The following is a 19,608-nucleotide window of genomic DNA, read 5'->3' as shown; positions in this document are numbered from 1 at the left end:
ATGTTCCAGGTTATGTTTTGAAGGATGAGGATGCAACAGGTCAAGTAGCACTCCTTATTGTATGTAATTGCTTAAGATCATTTAATTATATTTTAATCTGTCTTGATTAAGGGATACTTGTGTTATCAATACCTTCAGGTGGCTGTGGTGATCCTGGCTCATTGTGAGGACGGTACTCTTTACTTCCTTCTCCCTTCTCTTTTCTTTTAACATCAGTTTCTCTCTCTTTTCCACGCTTTTGTCCATCGTTCTCCACGTCCATCCCTTCATCTCTTTGGATGTCACTATCCAGGGCTACAGAAGGATCTTCTGTTTTACTTGAGTCATCCTCAGTGGTCATTTCTTGATCTTTACTGTTGGTTGAACAGGATGCACCGACACAGCTGGCCTCAGCTGTATTTGGGAACACATGCATTCTGACTGAGACAAATGCAAGTCAAAACCATACTAAAATCAAAAGATTTAATCAACTTTATATATCACTAATAATCAGCCATGATCATTGAAGCAACACAGACAAAATACCTTGATGGTTTTCTTTACTAGTGTCTGATTTTCCTGTGTTGAATGTCTCTCTCACTCTTGTTATCAGCGTCTCTAGTTTCTGAAGAGCAATGAGCGTTCTAGTCTTTTCCGTGTCCACCTGTGGTGCATCCACGAGCTTCGTGTTGGGAGGTACCAGCGTCTCCCTGTGATAGTGCATAAGTCTTTCTATATCTGACAGTATAGATTCATCATTATCAGGATCTTCAGTCACAGTTTCTGAGCTTTCCAACATGAAATCCAAAAACTGCAGTTTGTTTCGCCCAAAGAGCTCCATCAAAACAGTCATCTCATCCGCACTGAAATAGGCGGGCAGGTTTTTGTAGTACTTGTAGAGGGTTTTTGTTTGGAGTGGGGGTTCTGTGTTTGGAGATGGAGTGTGGGGATGAGCATGGGATGGAGTTGATGTCTGGATTTCAGCAGAGGAAGGAGATTGTTGTGGCTGCTCTGTGGGCATGGCAACAGGAGAGTCTGTGTGCAAATCTGATTTATAAATCTGACTTGAATCAGAGTCCAGCTCTTGTTCAGGGGTCGGAGAGGCCGGTGGCTGAGATGTCTCACCTGTTTCAGTATCCACATTTAGGGCAGAATCAGTGGAGTCCTTTGTCTCAGTGGCAGGTGTTTCACTGAAAAAGCTAAAGGCGTTTTTGAAAAGACCAAAAGCTCCTCCATTTCCAGTCTCCGCTGTTCTTTCATTGTGATCATCAGACGGAAGTGAAGCACCGGTGGGGTGTGGCACCGTTTGTTCAGGTATAACAGCCTGGCTTTCAACAGACTCCCACCCTGCCTCTCCCCTGGATTCGATGCCAATTGTATTATCATTAATCTGCGAATCAGTGTTCTCATTCCTTCTTACATTAATGTCCTCCTCTGTGTCTGTCTTATGATCAGAGTGTATTTGTTTCTTCTCAGTGGAAATCCCATTGCTGCTAGTTTCAGTGTCTCCGGGTTTCGTGTTATTCCCCTGATAGAGCACTTTGTCATCAGAGAGGTCAGCGTTTTGTGCCTCACTTGGATACACCTCACCATCTTCCCTGTTCTCGGCTGTCTGACCAAGTGAAATTTCATTATGCAGACCATGGGGACCATTCTCTCCTGAATATGTCAGATCAATGTCTTCTGTCTGGTCAGCTTCCAAATCGTCTCCCTCCTGTCGTACTCTTTCTCCCTCAGTTCTCTCAGGAGGTGTTGTCTGAACCTCTCCTGTCCTGTCTGGTGGTATTTCACCATTCTGATTTCCTGGTTGGAGTGTCCCTTCGTCTCTGACAGATTCATCGTCAGTGGCTGGAGGACAAAGCTCATTTAAACATTTCAGGCTTTCCTCTTCCTCTTTGTCCCTCCTGTCATCATCCTTCACCTGCTGCATTTCCTCAACCTGCCTTTTCTCTTCCTCGACCTCTTCTATCTTCTCCTCTTTTTCCTTCTCTCTCTCCTCTTCCTCTGTGTGTGTCTTCTCAGTCTCTTTCTCACTGCTTTCTGACTCTGGCCTGCTGCTCAGATTGTTGTTGTTTTCCATCTGCTCCTCCACATGAGATGACTGCATCTGTTTCTCTTCACCTTCCTTCTTCTCTTTTTCCTTTACTTCCTTTATCTCCTCCACCTCCTCCTGCTTCTTCTCTTTCTTTATCTCCTCCACTTGCTCCTGCTTCTTCTCTTCCTTTATCTCCTCCACCTGCTCCTGCTTCTTCTCTTCCTTTATCTCCTCCACCTGCTCCTGCTTCTTCTCTTCCTTTATCTCCTCCACCTGCTCCTGCTTCTTCTTCTCTTCCTTTAACCCCACCACCTCCTCCTGCTTCTTCTCTTCCTTTAACCCCACTACCCCCGCCTGCTTCTTCTCTTCCTTTAACCCCACCATCTCCTCCTGCTTCTTCTTCTCTTCCTTTAACCCCACCACCTCCTCCTGCTTCTTCTCTTCCTTTAACCCCACCACCTCCGCCTGCTTCTTCTCTTCCTTTAACCCCTCCATCTCCTCCTGCTTCTTCTTCTCTTCCTTTAACCCCACCACCTCCTCCTGTTTCTTCTCTTCCTTTAACCCCACCACCTCCTCCTGCTTCTTTTTCTCTTCCTTTAACCCCACCACCTCCTCCTGCTTCTTCTTCTCTTTCTTTAACCCCACCACCTCCGCCTGCTTCTTCTCTTCTTTTAACCCCACCATCTCCTCCTGCTTCTTCTTCTCTTCCTTTACCCCCACTACCTCCGCCTGCTTCTTCTCTTCTTCCTTTACCCCCACTACCTCCGCCTGCTTCTTCTCTTCTTCCTTTACCCCCACTACCTCCGCCTGCTTCTTCTCTTCTTCCTTTACCCCCACTACCTCCGCCTGCTTCTTCTCTTCTTTTAACCCCACCATCCCCTCCTGCTTCTTCTTCTCTTTCTTTAACCCCACCACCTCCGCCTGCTTTTTCTCTCCCTGTTATCCCACCATTTCCTCCTGCTTCTTCTCTTCCTTTAACCCCACCACCTCCGCCTGCTTTTTCTCTCCCTTTAACCCCACCATTTCCTCCTGCTTCTTCTTCTCTTCCTTTAACCCCACCACCTCCTCCTGCTTCTTCTCTTCTTCCTTTACCCCCACCACCTCCTCCTGCTTCTTCTCTTCTTCCTTTACCCCCACCACCTCCTCCTGCTTCTTCTCTTCTTCCTTTACCCCCACCACCTCCTCCTGCTTCTTCTCTTCTTCCTTTACCCCCACCACCTCCTCCTGCTTCTTCTCTTCTTCCTTTACCCCCACCACCTCCTCCTGCTTCTTCTCTTCTTCCTTTACCCCCACCACCTCCTCCTGCTTCTTCTCTTCTTCCTTTACCCCCACCACCTCCTCCTGCTTCTTCTCTTCTTCCTTTACCCCCACCACCTCCTCCTGCTTCTTCTTCTCTTCGTTTAACCCCACCCCCTCCTCCTGCTTCTTCTGCTCTTCCTTTAACCCCACCACCTCCTCCTGCTTCTTCTCCTCTTCCTTCACCCCCACCACGTCTGCCTGCTTCTTCTCTTCCTTTATCTCCTCCACCTCCTCCTGCTTCTTCTCTTCTTCCTTTAACCCATCCACCTCCACCTCCTTTAAGTCCTCCTGTCTCTTCTCTCCCTTTAACTCCTCCACCTCTTCCTGCTTCCCTTCTTCTTGTATCTCCTTCTCTACCTGCTTCTTCTCCTTTTCCTCTAACACCTCTGCCTCATCCTGTTTTTCCTCCCCCATTTCCTGCATCTCTTCCTCCACCTTTACTCCATCCTGTTTTTCATTTTGCTTTACCTCCGTCTTCTCCTGCTTTTCCTCATCCTTTGACTCCTCAACCTGTCCAGTCTCACCTTCTTTCTCTGACTCAGTCGCTGCCTTGAGGCCACTTTCAGTCATGAACTCCCTTTCAGTTTGAGCTTGTTGGTTGTTTTCTGCGTTTCTCTCCGTTTCTTGTTTCTTTTCTGCATCACCTTCACTGTCTGTGACTCTCTGTGGAGACACAGACTCCTGATCTCCGTTGTTTACCATCTGTGTTGTGCTCCCGCTGGAGGAGAGTGTCCCTTTGTCCCCCTCTGGGCCTTTTTCATGCAGACTCTCAGTACTCGTTTCACTCGTCTCAGCACCCTCAACAGGCTGAAACTCTCCCTCCCCTCTTAAATCACCATGAGGTGTCTCTGTCTCTGTGTTATTAACGCTCATAGCAGGGGTATCTGAGTTGTCAGCATCGGTCTTTACACTGTGAGCAGTTAAACTTTCCTCGTCACTGTGGACTGGTTCATTTCTCTCCTCAGCTGTGCCTGATGATAAGACAGGCAAACTGTTTCTACTGCCTTCCTCTACGCTGCCACTGCCCTGACTTTGTTCTGCTGATTCATCAGTTTGAGGCGTGGAAATTTCTCTGTGAGGTACATCTGGAGGTACGTCTGCATCACTCCCCTCACCTTCATGACCAGCACCACTAGCAGCCCCAGTTTCATCTGACATGATTTCAGCCCCTTCCTTATCCCCGCTTTCTGTTGTCTTGCTTTGCAGCTGATCTTCAGCCTTACCTACAGATTCTCCGGTCGAGTCTGACTTTGAATCCACAGAATTGAACTCAGGCCCTCGATTGACGTCAGATTGTGTCAAAAAACCTTGATCACTGTCACTTGCAGTTTTAATTTCCCCCTCTCCTGGCTCTCTGTTATTATCCTCACCTTCATCTCCTATTGATTTGGGCAGCTGATGTTCTTCACCCTCTATTTCTGGAGATCTTTCCTCGTCCATCATTCCACCTACATCCTGGGACTTTTCCTCTAATTTCAGCTGAGGAGTTTCTTTTTCATCAACCATGGATGCGGCATCAGCAGGTAAGACATCGTCCTTCCTGCCACCTGACAGTGCGTTTCCTAGCCACTCCAATGTCCCCATCTCTTCCTTCTCTTCTTCATGTAATTGGCTGCCTTCTAGGTCCAGAGACATCTTTCTGCCTCTGAATTTTACTTGTGGCTCAGTTTCTTTCTCCAGTTCTCTTTCTCCATCTTGCTCATTTTTTGCAGAATCTGTTTTTGTCTCTCCTCCAAAGCCAAGCCACCCGGTCATGGTTGAAGTGAAAGAATCAGCAGCTTCTTCAGTGTCTTCTCTGTTTTTCACTGCATCATCAGGTTTTCCTTCTCCTCCAAACCCCAGCCATCCTGTCACAGACGAAGATAAAGAAGGGTTGGCTTGTGTTTCTTTTCTCTCTCCTTCTTTCTCCTCTTCAGCCGAATTGTCAGACTCTTCCTCTTTTCCCAGATGTAACCATTCTGTCATGGATGAAGTTAAAGAGGGTTTAGCTTGTGTTTCTTTTCTCTCTTTTTCTTTCTCCTCTTCAGCTGAATTGCCAGACTCTTCCTCCTTTCCCAGATGTAACCATCCTGTCACTGAAGAACCAAGCCAGGAAGCGGAGGGAGACCCACCTTGTTCGTTCGGAGCTGCAGGATTCTCGTGTGCGTGTTCCTCGTGAATCCCGGCAGTAGCATCACCATCATTTCTCTTTTCATCCCCTTCTGTCGTTGTGCCGTCAGATTGCTGTGCTGAAACTGGAAATTCTGTAGCGGGATCTACGGTCATTGAAGGACTTTCAGCATTCGTGTCATCGGTGTGTGGGTTGGTTTGGGTCGATTCTGACTCCTGGGTTTGGAGTTTCTGATCATCATTTTCATCATCACTGTCCAGCTCACTGGAGTCAATAGGATAGCCAAACTCATTCATACAGAAGAAATCAGATTTCTGAATGAAGAGAGAAAATAAAATCAGCAAGTACTATGACAACAAGCACTAACTCAAGGTTAAATAACTCATCGTATTATAGTATACCAGTTTCTTAATGAGTTGTAAGAAAGGCAAAGAATAAAGGCATAGAGAATAAGTGAAAATGTCACTTTCTGCTTATTTACTATCACCTAGTATACGTATTATGAGAAAGCATGATTGTTCTCAGGCTGTAGCTGAAGAAGAAGTGAAATCAAAGCCCATTTACCTGTGTTTCCACTTTTTTCTCTGTGGTTGTATAAACCTGATCCTCTTCCACCACATCCTTTGGGAAATAGCCAAACTGTTTGTCAATCTGAAATCAAAAAGGAAAATAAACATTTACATGTACATTTAGCTAACACTCTCCACAGTAAAAGCTTCCATCTTACAGGAAATACAGTACATTCACACTGATTCAGTCTTTGCTTGAACTAAAAACCTCTCAAAGCAGTATTGGGTGATTTCAGTGCATTAGTTAAATCAACAAGGTTCAGAAATTACTGTGTGTGTTGTGTGGGTTATTGTTTTATTTTAATCAATAACTTAATGTTAAACAATAATTAAATGTGACTCTGAAAAGCAGTATAGTTCATATAAGTGATGCTAAAATAGATGATGGGTCTGTTTATAATAATTCACTCATTCAGTCTCTTAGATAGTAGATAATTATATCAATTATATCTGTTAATTATGAAATGGGGTCCTCTAACAAGCATTTGTGTTCATCAGGCACAAGCTATAAGCTACAACATGACTCAGCCAATCAGTGCTAACCTAAAGTATCTTATAATCAAGAGTAATCTATTTAAACTAGAACCTGGAATGAGGGACTGTTTGAATTGAGAGGGTTGTTCTTTATATTGTGCTCTAAAGATAGAGGGAGACAGACTGGCAAACAGATGGAGAGAGCAGACATACAGATCCTGCCCAGAGGTCCTCCCTCTTTCCAGTCAGTTTGTGGTAAACAGAGATGATGTCTCCTCGTCTGAAGCTCAGGAAACGGCAGTCCTTGCCATGGTGGTCGCTGATGGCCTGCACCCTGCTCATTGGGCCTTCACACAAACACACACACACACACACAAACACACAGAGACAAATAATGGCAAAGAGACGCAAACACAAAGAGGTGATTGAAATAAAAAATAGATTGATGGATTAACGGAAAAAAATCATCATCATCAACATCATCATCAGCATCATCAAGAAAACTTAGAAATTTGAAAAGACCAAAATATATCATATTATTAACTATAAACTAGAATTATACTAGTGGCTTTAGGACTTACTTTCACATGCAGAGTCTCCACAGATCTTGTAGTCAGACAGCAATCCCAGATTTATATGAGGAAAAATCATAAACATTATGCCTGTAATCCGCAGGAATCTGCAAACCTGTGAAACAGCCATTCTTTGTGTATAAACTCGAGAGTATCAGGAGAAAATGTCCATATTGAGACGAAATAATTCAGGCCAGCTGTGCTGGCAAGTGGACATTGCCTCTAAGCTATTGCTGTCCTGAAGACTGAATGGTAAATGAGAGAGCTGAGATAAGATATAAGGCTAGCATGAGGATAATCATTAACATCCAAGAGCTGCTTGCAATACAAAACATTATCTGATCACTGGTCAAAAGTTTTGATTTTACTTTAGAGTTTATAATATCGGCGGAGGAATTATGCAATTTACATTTCACTGCGAAATGAATAAACAAAGGTGGGGATGATAAAGATTTTTGGCTTGCTAAAAACGTGGACGTTTTGTGGACTTCGCACTTTTATCTAAAAAGCTGACAACACGTGTGGCGTTCATCACCATGACAACCAGCACCGCGCAGAAAGACAACGTCACACGTTACTCTGCGTTTACAAGCAAGATGGCGGCCTAGTGTGTGGATAGTTTTACCGTTTGTGGAAAAAGTAATTGTTTTGGTCGTCAGAGGAGGTTTTTTTTATTGTAATTCGACACTTCAGTTATACCGACTAACCATTTACTTCAAACGTTTTGATATAAATTAGCTTGTTATTAAGATGAAGTCGGACGTGGAAGAGTTGATGCCGAGGCTGCTGCCCGTTGAGTTTGGAGCCAGCGCAGAGGACCTAAACCTGAACGGACCGCCGAGAAACCCCCAGGAATACCTCCGACAAGTCCAGTGAGTTCACTTCAAATACTCCTTTGTTTCTGTTCTGACAGTGGAGAATTAGTGTAGCTCTATTGGATTCAGCCGTGCATTACACTGATGACACCGGAAATATTGTAAACATAGTGGATGGTGACAGTGGAAGAGTGCTTATTAACGACTGTGACAAATATACTTAGTATTTTTGCTACGACATGCCCGTGCGGTAGTAAATATTGTTTTAAGATCGTGCACACATGGCTCAAAGTGTTGGTGCCCTGACACCTCACTGAAGCAGTGCTCCAAACATCCTGAAAAGTGTTGTGCAATTAAAAACAGTTTTTTGTCATGTCATGCACACCTAATTGCCTTTGGTTTGCAATAGAATAAAACAGAATGCTTATTCTAAAGAACTTCTACAATGGCTTGGACAAAATTATTGATACCCCGTAGAGGTTGTGATAAATGAGTGGACTGTAGTGATATATCAAGCAGACTATTGTCTTCAATTAGTTTGACAGGTGTCCTCAATCTTATAATCACTCATTCAGCCTATTCAAATGAAGAAAAGTCCTCATTGGGCTTCTTGGTATCATTGTGTGCACTACATGAAACATGGACAGCAGAAAGAAAAGAGCTGTCTGAGATAAGGAAGATAATTGCTGAAAACAATTGCTAAGAATGGTTAACGGTCAATGTTAAGGCTACAAGATCATCTCCAAGCAGTTTGATGTTCCTGTGACAGCCATTGCTAATATTACTATGATGTTTAAGTACCATGGGACTGTAGCCGACCTCTTTGGATGTGACCACAAGAGGAAAATCAAACCCAGATTAAACATAAGGACAGTTCAAATGTTGGAAAAAGAACCAAGGAAAACTTTAAAACATAATCAAGCTGACCTCCAAGATTAAGGTACAACAGTGCCCAGTCCCACCATATGTCTTTTTCTGAATCGATGTGGGCTCCATGGATGAAGACCCTAGAACATCCAACTTTTAAAGGAGAAACATAAAACAGCCCAACTTGATTTTCTTAAAATCACTGTTGACTGTTGATCAGTTGAGTGAGTTATGTGCTGGAATAATTTGTTTCCTTCCAGGTTGGAGGCGTCATTATGTCCAGAGGTGGTGGTTGCTCAGATTGACCCCAAGAAACTGAAGAAGAAACAAACAGTGAATGCATCTGTGAGTAAATGTACACACTGAGGTCTGTCCTTACAGTGGAAATATTTGATTTACAAAAGCCCATTTAAGGATGGACATTACAAATGTTATAATTGTATTGTTATGATGTTGTGTTGAGACAAAAAATATTAATGTATAAATAATTATATGTGCGTATGTGTACAAGTTGGACCAAGCAACATCTGAAGTATTTTTTTTTTGTAAATATATAAAACAAATCAAAGCATTATTTGGTAGTCTGTTTGCTTATGAGCTACCAGGGACGCATGGATAATGTTTGCATGTATGAGATCAGCTGAGATGAAAATGCATTGTATTCCTTTTAGTGTCTAAGAACGGTCTCTACTGTGTTTTAGGTGGCAGGTTGCCAAGCTGCTCCCATGGGTTTCTGCCCTAGTCTCAGTTGGCAGCAGCAGCAAGTCAGTAACTTCTCAGATGTCAGACAGGTAAAATGCAATACATAAAAACAACTTCCATAAAATCTCAAAATAGATTAAAATCACTTGCTGCTCAATTGAGAATATGAAACAAAGAAAAGAATCAGTTCTCCACGTTGATAAATTTGTGACTTTTCATCAATTACTTCTCTGTACACTGACTGACCAGTTGTAGCAAAATAGTAAATTTTTCTTTGATAAAATGAACACTTGAAAAGTGTAATCCATGATACAGGATAATAAAAGAAATGTTACATACGTGGCTCAGTGTTTGTTTTGAAATATGTTGCAGTGTTTTATTCAGAAATGAAAAAGGCAGAGGTGCGCTATGTCATTCCTATAAACATTCCTCTGTTCTGGATTTTGCTTTCAGAGTATCACAAAGAACAGGCAACACTGGAGCAGACAGACTCTGGATGACAACGTGCTGATGGTGAGGAGATGGCATAGTCACAAAATTCACTCAGTGGTTATAACTGTGTAAATTTATAAGCATCACCTTGGATGTTTTACCTCAAGGGTGTCTGTTGATATGGGTATACATATAAGACAAGAGGCAAACTGAAAAATAAGTTTTGTATTTGTTATAAATGTGTGTGTGTGTGTGTGTGTGTGTGTGTGTGTGTGTGTGTGTGTGTGTGTGTGTGTGTGTGTGTGTGTGTGTCACAGCCAAAGCTAACAGATGAGGAGGGCTGGAAGAGGTTTTGTTTAGGGGAGAAGGTCTATCTGGGAACATCATCCTGTGATGCAGAATCAGAGCCAGCACTGGACTACAACAAGGTTGTATGAATGGGTTTGTTTGAAGAAAGAGATAAAAGGCTCCTTTTAATAAACTATTAATTAATAATTAGCTGTCAGTTAGTCTGTTTCTTGAATATCATTGACTTTATATCTGTCTTGCATAGGTGTGTAAAATCTCAGCTGACCTAATAGTTGTTGTTACAGTTGTGAATATGTCATAGTATTTTAAATTTTTATCAAAGAAGTGCTTATAGTGAAAATGAGGATGCTTCACTCCTGTGACTTTTGATTGATAAATGTATGAAACATTTTATTTTAATCATATAAGACCATGGAGCCCTAAATGTGACTGTTGTATTGATAACAACATGTCTCTGTTCAGGTGGGCTTCCCTCCCTTCCTAACCATCGTTAGCAGACTCAACCAGGTAAATTACCTCCACATTCAGAAATTGGACTTAAACTCTTAACCCGTGCAAGTCTGATTTGTATGTTTTCTTCCTTTCCTCTGTGTTGATAGTCCACAGTGTTGATGGTGTTGGAAATTCTCATCAGTTGGTTTGAGGAGAGAACTTTTGTTCCACAGCTGGTGAGTTTGGTCAGTTAAGCCACTTCACATTTCTTCAGTTGGTTGCTGCTTCCTTATAAGTCTGAATCTACAATCACATTTTTGTTTTGTTTTAGGTGGAAAGCTGTGCTCATTGTTTTCAATAGAAGAATGACTGTAAATTTGAAATTTGGTGATCCCCTAGTCTTTCCACAGGAGCTTGCACATAGAACATGACAACTGAATTTGTTTATTCTAGGGTCGCTGGTTGTATGCTTTATTGGCGTGCCTGGAGAAGCCTCTGCTGCCTGAAGCCCACTCCTCCATCAGGCAGCTGGCCAGGAGATGTGCCCAGCTCCGCAGCGCGCTGGTAGGACTCAGTCTGCACCATTGTCCTCTAACCTGAGCTACTCTACCACTGCCACCAAGTGTAGCTCCGCCATTGTGTATTTGCTGTACACTTTGATGCTCTTTACATTGCTGTTTTGGTTGCATTATGTCTTGTCTTTGGTGCAAAACCTTGACTGCTGATGTGATGACATGATTACTGCAGTGTTTCTTTATAAATTAAGTTCTGTATTTTAAATTACTATTCAATGCAAGGCCTGTCGGAATTTGACTCTTGTTGTGATATTAGACCTGACTATCTGTTCTGCTTTCATGGTTCCACAGGAGAGTCAGGAGGATGAGAAACTGCCTGCCCTCAACCTGCTTATCTGTCTTGTTGCCAGGTATCTACCAAATAGTTTAAATTGATCAGGTCACATATTAAAATATTGAATTTTTATATATATATATATCTCAAGGCTGCTTGCATACTTGATAATGTTAAATCCAGTGCAAACAGCATACAAACGTTGAAGTGGTTGATCCTAACTACCAATATCTTACAATTTCATATTTGCCAAGTACCATATTTTGATTGAAGTGAATATGATCTCTGCAGCAATCAATGGTAATACACGGTTACTTGCAATTATAATAATTTACTCTTTTTTTTTTTTTTCTTTTTTTTTTTTTAAACCTGCAGATACTTTGAGCAGAACGACCTGGCAGATCAACCGGAATGATCACATGGTTAAACTGTTTGTGACTGATATCAACAAGACAGTAAGGGAGAATATGTTACTCAAGTAACATTCAGGCAGCAGGCTCCACAGTCATCATGACCTAACACTGAAACTTGTGAACAAGTCAACATGAAGAACCTTTACCAACCAAGCAAAATCATTGGATGGAAATGAACTTTTCACAGTGGTCTCAGTGCACACGTCCACATGGACTGTGGCTCTGCACAGGTTGGGATGAAAGCTGAGGATGAAACCAAAGGGTCATCAAAAGTCCGTGAACACAACTTGTATTATTTGGAATGAATTTGGTGACTTAAACAACCTCTGCTGATAGAACTGAAGCAGTCAAAGCAGGAGGATCCCTATTAAACAGGAAAAGCCCAACGTTTTCTTGGTGAATTTAGTCCTGATGTTAATGGATCTATTAAATGCAAGATTTGTCTATTAAACTGTGACTTGTATAATAATTGGTTGTGTGGACATTGTTGTTGGTCATCAAGTGTTTCAGGTCCTTACAAATATATTTGCCAATATTAACACTGGCTTTTTAGCTATGCAAATGACATGGCTCCAGGTTCAACACTTTGGTCCAGAGTGAAATATCTGCACGGATGAAAACATTGACATTAATACCGAAAATAAATCCTAAAGCCTGTGCTATGAAGCAGGTTCAACATAGCTAAAATTACTTGTCTCACAGATAAGTCATTTCAGATATCCTGCTCTTCATGCCATGGTTCTTACTTTGCTGGACCTATCAAAAGCCTTTGTTGCTGTGAACCACCACATCCTGCTATCTGTACTCTCTGGCTTTCTTGGATTGAATCCTATCTCACTGGGTGCACCTTCAGTGTGTGAGGGTGAGGACAAACGTCTCCACCCTACATGATTGGCACAGGGACCCCTTCTCTGGCATTATACACCACCACCTTAGGTCGAATTATCTGCTTACATTACTTTTCATATCACTGCTTCTCAGTGGATCTCAGCTCGTCTTTCCAACATATCCACATGGATGAAGGAACGCCACCTTCAACTGAACTAGTCACCCCAGCGATCTCGATATAGCAAAATTGCCTCATCATCTCTTACCCACCTCACAAGAAACCTGGGTGCCATGTTCAATGACCCGCTACCGTTCTCTGCCCATATTGTATGTCTCCAAATGCTGTCAGAGCAGGGGCGTCCATCTCTATCTCCAAGAATCTCTTGACTAATCTCACGACTTACTAGCACTTACTATGACTTCTTTACCTGATCTTCTTGCACTAATTGAATTGATGTAGTACTTACACCGAGGTTTCTTACTGAACCAAGGTTTTAGTGTTTTTCCTCACTTAAGCTGCTTTGGATAAAAGCATGTCAAATGAGTAAATGTGTCCTAATTTCAGAATGAGACACTAATCCACCCATTTTGCTGTATTTGGGCTTGAATTTCAGATTTTAAATGATGCAGTATATATAGAGCTCAAACAATTAACAATGTTGATATAAGTTGATGTTATTTTTTTAATCAAAAATGCAATATTGGATTTACAGGAGTCTGGGAAATTTTAATTTTTGACGTTATATACCAAATGACTGAAAAAAATAATCATCCGTCATAGTCCTAATATAATTACCACACCACACTTTTCCACTACTACCTCACCTTTATTTTGAAGCAGATTATCATTTGGTACAAAAAACAAAAGGAAACAGTTTCAAAAATGAGTATTTCCGCAGATCACACATGTACCCATGTGATGAAGATACAAGGGCTTTGACATTGATCAAATAGTGAAGATAAATGGGGATTAACAGCGTTGTCACATTAACTTGAAAACACAACTACTGTATGTTAATGGTCACTGCTACCATAACCGTCAATATCCCAGCCTATGGCATTATGATTGGGATGAAAAAAAAAAAAAGAAATAGAAAAACATTCAACACAATCTTTTCATTGTTTGCGTCACAAAGACTTTCATAAAACCTAAATGTCAGGATGAAACATCTGGATTTAAAATGACAGGACTAAAATGATGTCTCTCCTACCTCAAATCTGTTTAGTAAGCAGCCCAATTAGAGATGCACCACTGTGACTGAAAAATCCAGTTTACATTTATTTTGCCAAGGGAAAAAGTTGGAGGAAAATAATGACCAGTCCTCCATGGTTTCAATTTAGTCTAGATACCACCTTTAAATATCCTCAAGGAAAATCCTCTTATGTTAAAACTGTCATTTTAATACCAGTTTAAAACTTTTGTCATCTCATGTTTCATTAAGTAAATAGCTGGAGGTTGCCAAATTATCAGAGGCTGAATGAGAACCAGATTAGCGCCTCTTGTCCTTCCTGTCTCTATCTTTATGCTCCCTATCGCTCCGAGACGACCTGCCCCTTCCCTCCTCGCTCCTCCTCTTCCTCCTCTCTTTCGATCCCTTCGAGTCCCTTCCTCCTCCGCTACTCCCTCCTCTCTTACGATGACTCCTGTCTTCTCCTTTCTTCCTGTCTCTGCTTCTATCCGATGGCCTCCTCTTACGCTTACCGCTATCTCGGCTGCGACTTCGGCTGCTGCTGTTGGACGACGAGGATGAAGAGGACGATGATGATGAAGAAGAGCGGCTGGATCCAGAGGAAGAGGAGGAGCTTCCACTGGAGGATGAGCCGGAGGAGGAAGAGGAGGAGCTGTTGCTATGACTACGGCCCTTCTTTGGCTCCTTTTCCTTCTTCCTCCCTCTCCCACTGTCCTCATTCTCCTTGGAGAGCGCGGGGGTAGTGCTGGGGGCTTCCTGGGAAACAGGCAGTTTTTGTGGGGCTTCGCCCCCTGCTTTCCCTTCTACAGCCTGGTTCTCCACTGCCAAGTCCTGGACCTCAAGGCCAGGGATGGCGAAATCCTGCCCAGGTACAGCGGCGGCTGTTTGGGGTTGTGGGGTAGGAGAAGCCCCCTGGGTCTCAGAGGACTGCACTGCTGGTTCCCCTGCAGTGGGACTGGGCTGGGGCTGCTGACTGGTGTCTGGTGCTTCTTGGCTGGCTGTGGTTGGTTCAGAGGACTGGGTTTCTTGGGTCTTTTCATTTTGGAGGTCTGTGGGCCCTTGTTTACTGTCTATTTCTCCCACCTCTTCCTTTCTCCTGTCCTCGCGCTGCCCCTCAACCTCCATCTCTTCTGACCCTGGACTTGCCTCCTTGTCTCCTTTTTCCCTCTGATCCTCTCTGCCCTTAACACCCTCCCCTCCTTCCTTCTTCTCGCTACCCTCCTCAATTAACTCCATCTGCTCCTCCTCTTCATCTGCCTTCTTCAACCCCATCTCCTCTTCCTCCCTCTCGTCCTTCTCCGTCACCTTTCTCTCCCCCTCCTTTTCCCTCTCCTCTTCCTCCTCATCTTCCTCCTCCTCTTCCTCCATCTCTGCATCCCCCTTGTTACCTGTCACCTTGACTACCTGACCTGCTGGCTTACCCTCCGCTGGGTGGTCCATTCCTGTTGCCGCTGTGTTGCCGTCCTGGTCGCGGTTTGGCTGTCGCCGGGGGCGGGACTCCATCTTGCTTAGGTGTTCGGCAAAAGCCTCACGCCTCTCGTCAAACACAGCTGCAGAGACAAAGATTCACAGGTTACAGGGTGAATAATGTACACATAAACACGCCTGTGACTACAAAATATCTGGATAAAGAAACAAACTCCAAAGAACAAGAAATGACACAAACAAACAAAACACAGGTGAGATGCCTCCATAACAAGAGACCTACTGACCATTTAGTTTCTTGGTGGAGTCATCGAGGAGTTTCTGTGTTGCGGAGCACATTTTTCCAGGCAAATAGAAGATGTGAGGCTTTGTCTTAGTGCGAATGTATTTCACCAGGCGATTATTGTGGCTGGTCCACTCCTCTTGCTGTAGATGGATGAAAGAGAAAGTTAACATAAAATTCAGGCTGAGTATAAATTTTCTTTGACTCACTGTTTTATACCCCACATTACTGAGACAGTTAAATGTTTGTTACCACGCACTCTTTTTCTGCCTATACCTTTCCTCATCCCTCTTTCTCAAATTTTTTCTTCTAATATTAAAATAATTTTAGAGTCTACTTGGACTGAAATGATAGAAAATTACAATGCGGACACAAAGCTGACAACTGTGAAAAAAGCACACATACAATCACAAGAATACACGTTTTACAGCATCCTGGATACAGTATGTATGCATGCATGTTCCAAATCACTTATTCCCATGCAAGCGGAAACAATCTTTCAAAAAGGCACAGAAACAAACTGAACTCCAGTCAGCTGTCCAACCATTTTATTTTCTGTTTCCTTTTGGGGTTTTATTTCTACCTTCTACAAATAGTGTTAAAAAATACTTTACCAGCTGAGCCAGTTCGACTTTCTGTTCCAGTAGTCTCAGCTCAGTCTGTTTGGCTCTCCTCTCTTCAAAAAGCTCCCTCTTTTCATTCTCCACCTTCTTTCTCTCTGCCTCAGCCTGAACCTCGAGCTTCTGCTCAATCTCTGTACGTCGCTTTTGCTGTGGGGGCAAAAGCAGAAGATGGAGAGAGATGGGATTTAGGAGATACAGAAATCAATAGAAAGGTAACACAGTTGTTGGGCACCATGATTAAATGCTTAACCAACTTATTGTATAAATGTTTAAATATTTCTGTGGATAGTGAAACTGATGGAAGCTTCAGTCCTCAATATCACAAATATTGAATTACAAAGTACTTTACAAAACAATAAAAACTAAAAGCATTTTGAAGCGCATGGATTGCCACTATGGCTCTGTGACCATCCATTACTTTTCATTTCTACAATCAAAGCACTCACATGAAGCCCAAATAGGTTTTAGATCAGTCTGGTTTCAGTGACTGGTAGTTTAGCTAAACACCACTTCGAAGGCAGTAATCAAGTGAAACCATAACAGATTTAAATATTTTAGGGGCATTTTGTTATCTCTCAGCAATCTGTTCATTTGCTTTGCCTGCATTGCTGATGGCAGGCAGCTCAACACCTCACTGATAAACTGCATAGATCTCTGCACCTTTTCTGTAGAGACGTTGGACTCCTGTTTGAATTTTTGCAGGGTCCCCATCAGCAGGCCAAACATACGCCGATTCCTGACCAAGAAAACACAAAACCACCATCACACACACACTCCCAATTCACACCTACAATATAATGATAAATATTGATATATATTTGTTTACATTTCCTATTTTCACTATGTGCATGGGCCAAAAAAAAAAAAAAAAAAAGAAGGAAAAAAAAAAGAAATCAGATTAATCTTCACAATTACTCATGTTAGGTGATGTTCAAATATCCATCTGTTTTTACAACAGGCTGGAACTCATGTGGGCCTACCTCTGTTTGCCCCTCTCGTCCATGGTCTGATCTTGAATGAGGTCTCGGCGTGTTCGCTCCTTGGAGGTAGCTACTACAGACGACTGCAACGCCGGCTGAGGGAAGGAGAAAACAGAACAAATCAGATTAAGTCTTTCACCAAAACACAAAATGTAAAATACACCTGACTGAGACAGTAAACAATGGGGAGCAAAATACTTCTTAATGTCTGCAAAATACAACAGTAGTGCTATCAGGATGTTCTGATATATGAAACTGATGGACATTTTGACAAGCCCAGACATCTGCCAAACAACCAGAAAATTCAATCTACAGTATTTTGATGACCAGTCAATGTTGGAACTAATCCAATAATGTCATCACAAAATCACGCCTGTTTACAACTCCCCCCCCCCAGGCTGCACATGAACAGCGCTACACACACTTCTTAAGACACAAACTTTCTTCATACCTTTTTGACATCGTCATCATCCTCGGCGTCGCTGTCGTGACGCGCATCTCTCCTGGCCCTCTGGTCCCCCGCCAGCCTGCAGACACACATGAAATGATGAGACGCCCCCATTAGCGACAGATGCCTTGCAATGAAGGCAAACACAGCAACTGCTATTCTCACATCTGTCAGAAAGCCAATTATAGCCAGGGGTGTGATCCACACACACACAAGAAAAAGTACAAAAATACCCACATGGAAGCAGCATCACACAAATCAAGGAACACTGCCATCTTATTTTCTCGCTGCTTTTTGACCTGAGGAAGTGAACAAGTCACTTCAAAATAAACCAGTTTTAATCTCCACAATTACCAGCAAGAGGCATCTTTACTCATATTGATGTTAAACGTACTCTGATGAATTAAAACGGGCAACATTTTGATTATGTTTATAATTATGTGAATGTGTATTTGTTTTACTAAATCTAATCTCTTATTCTAAAAACAAAACAGTCAGTGCTTTACGTTGAAAATGAAGCAAAGCTTTGAATCAGAACTATATTCATGAATTTTTGTTTTTACTTCCTCCCACTGCACCCACATATAAGATGTAAATGTCCCATCTTGAAATTGTATGCACAGTTGGTGTATATTAAAAAGAAAACTCACCTCAGCAGTGCTCCTTCGATGTCTCTCTGCTTGGCAGGGGGGCCGCCGCTTCCTATGTCTGAGAGACTGCGCCTAAGAAGGGACATTTTAAAGTCATGAATTAAAGAGGCATTTACAAATGAGGCCACATGTTTAATTTCAAACCCAGTGAGTGCAGGCATCTAAAATTGTGTTACTGTTTATAGAGTTATAAAGTGCAGTATACGGTGTCCAGTTTATTAGGTACAGTCCTGTAAGTAGTCCAACCCATGTGAAGGTTACAAATTTCCATCTTGTTCTAAAGACCGTAGTTTGCGATGCTAGTGAAATTGCACATGTCCACCATACAATGCATATTGCTTGATTTAAAACATTGCCGTGAATGGTGAAAATTGGACAGCCTGTTTTCTGAGTGCAGTTTGCACATCTTCACGCCCTTTGAGATCACCTACTGAGACTGTTGATGTGTCAATGAAGGTAAAAGTCGTTGCACTCAGCCATGTAGAGCCTAGTTTTACCTGAGCAGGTTGACTCCTCTGCCTCTACCTCCCCCGACGCCTGCCATGGGGCCGCCGAGCCGGCGGATCTGGCCCGGCCTGTAAACACAACAGGAAATTCTGTCAAAACAAACCAAGCACTCTCGGTCTACTAATTCACACCAGAAACTTAGATTAAATCTTATTGTTTTATGCAATGACGCCGTTACTTCGTTAGGCGCAGAGTCGTTTGGCACTACCAAATAATATCTGCGATAACTCTCAGAAGACGCCTACTACTAGGCCTAGCAACTAAGTCTGATATTTCACTTCAAGGTTAAAAATGATTATTCGTTCCAGGTTTATTTATTACTTCTGTGGGGTTAATTAATCCGTTTGGACATAGGTGTAGGTTCAGATAGGACAAAACAATCTCAGGACGTGGTCATGTTTGCTAGCTAGCTAGCAAACCGACTCATGCTAGCCTAGTCATTTGATTGCTAGCAGGTTGGTTAGCTTATCACTAGTAATACACCAAAAGCTAAATAACCACTCAGGCCACTTACCTCGATTCATTAGGATCACGTCCGGTTAATTTACGAATATTATCGTCTACATGTTTTAGGCTTTCCTTTGCTTTTTCGAGCTGGTCTTGCAAGCTCCGCACCGCCACCGCCATCTTACTTCCAGTTAGCGCGAATCACGTGTTCCTTCTTCTTCTACGGTTACTGACTCCTGTTCTTCTTCTGTTTTAACTGCAACTGACATCATACGTTGTGGTGTATTATCGCCACCTGCTGCTCCTGCTGAAACCTTATGTTGATGTTTACGTGAACTGTACCAACATGTTGATACATGCATTCATCTTC

At 42.6% G+C, this 19,608-nt stretch overlaps 2 protein-coding genes across 2 annotated transcripts; one reads left to right on the top strand and one right to left on the bottom strand.

Moving 5' to 3' along the window:
• The first annotated feature begins 7,628 nt into the window (after nucleotides 1-7,628).
• gemin2 (gem nuclear organelle associated protein 2) lies at nucleotides 7,629-12,308 on the top strand. Its single transcript, XM_022750818.1, has 10 exons — nucleotides 7,629-7,910; nucleotides 8,981-9,065; nucleotides 9,422-9,511; nucleotides 9,876-9,935; nucleotides 10,172-10,282; nucleotides 10,626-10,670; nucleotides 10,763-10,831; nucleotides 11,049-11,159; nucleotides 11,462-11,520; nucleotides 11,820-12,308. Exons 1-10 carry the CDS (start codon nucleotides 7,789-7,791, stop codon nucleotides 11,857-11,859), a joined length of 792 nt encoding a protein of 263 aa, XP_022606539.1. The 5' UTR covers nucleotides 7,629-7,788; the 3' UTR covers nucleotides 11,860-12,308.
• A 1,069-nt stretch (nucleotides 12,309-13,377) lies between these two features.
• On the bottom strand, nucleotides 13,378-19,422 carry pnn (pinin, desmosome associated protein). Its single transcript, XM_022750514.1, has 9 exons — nucleotides 19,306-19,422; nucleotides 18,782-18,859; nucleotides 18,285-18,356; nucleotides 17,638-17,713; nucleotides 17,187-17,281; nucleotides 16,867-16,942; nucleotides 16,198-16,353; nucleotides 15,588-15,726; nucleotides 13,378-15,425 (listed from the first exon to the last, which is right to left on the bottom strand). The coding sequence occupies exons 1-9, from the start codon at nucleotides 19,416-19,418 to the stop codon at nucleotides 14,176-14,178; spliced, it is 2,055 nt and encodes a 684-aa protein (XP_022606235.1). The 5' UTR covers nucleotides 19,419-19,422; the 3' UTR covers nucleotides 13,378-14,175.
• Between the last annotated feature and the right edge of the window lie 186 nt (nucleotides 19,423-19,608).

This window comes from Seriola dumerili, unplaced genomic scaffold, assembly GCF_002260705.1.
Source record: "Seriola dumerili isolate Sdu_G_001 unplaced genomic scaffold, Sdu_1.0 BDQW01000149.1, whole genome shotgun sequence".
NCBI lineage: Eukaryota > Metazoa > Chordata > Actinopteri > Carangiformes > Carangidae > Seriola > Seriola dumerili.
The sequence above is the reverse complement of the archived record's forward strand: the minus strand, read 5'-3'. Positions and strand labels throughout refer to the sequence as shown.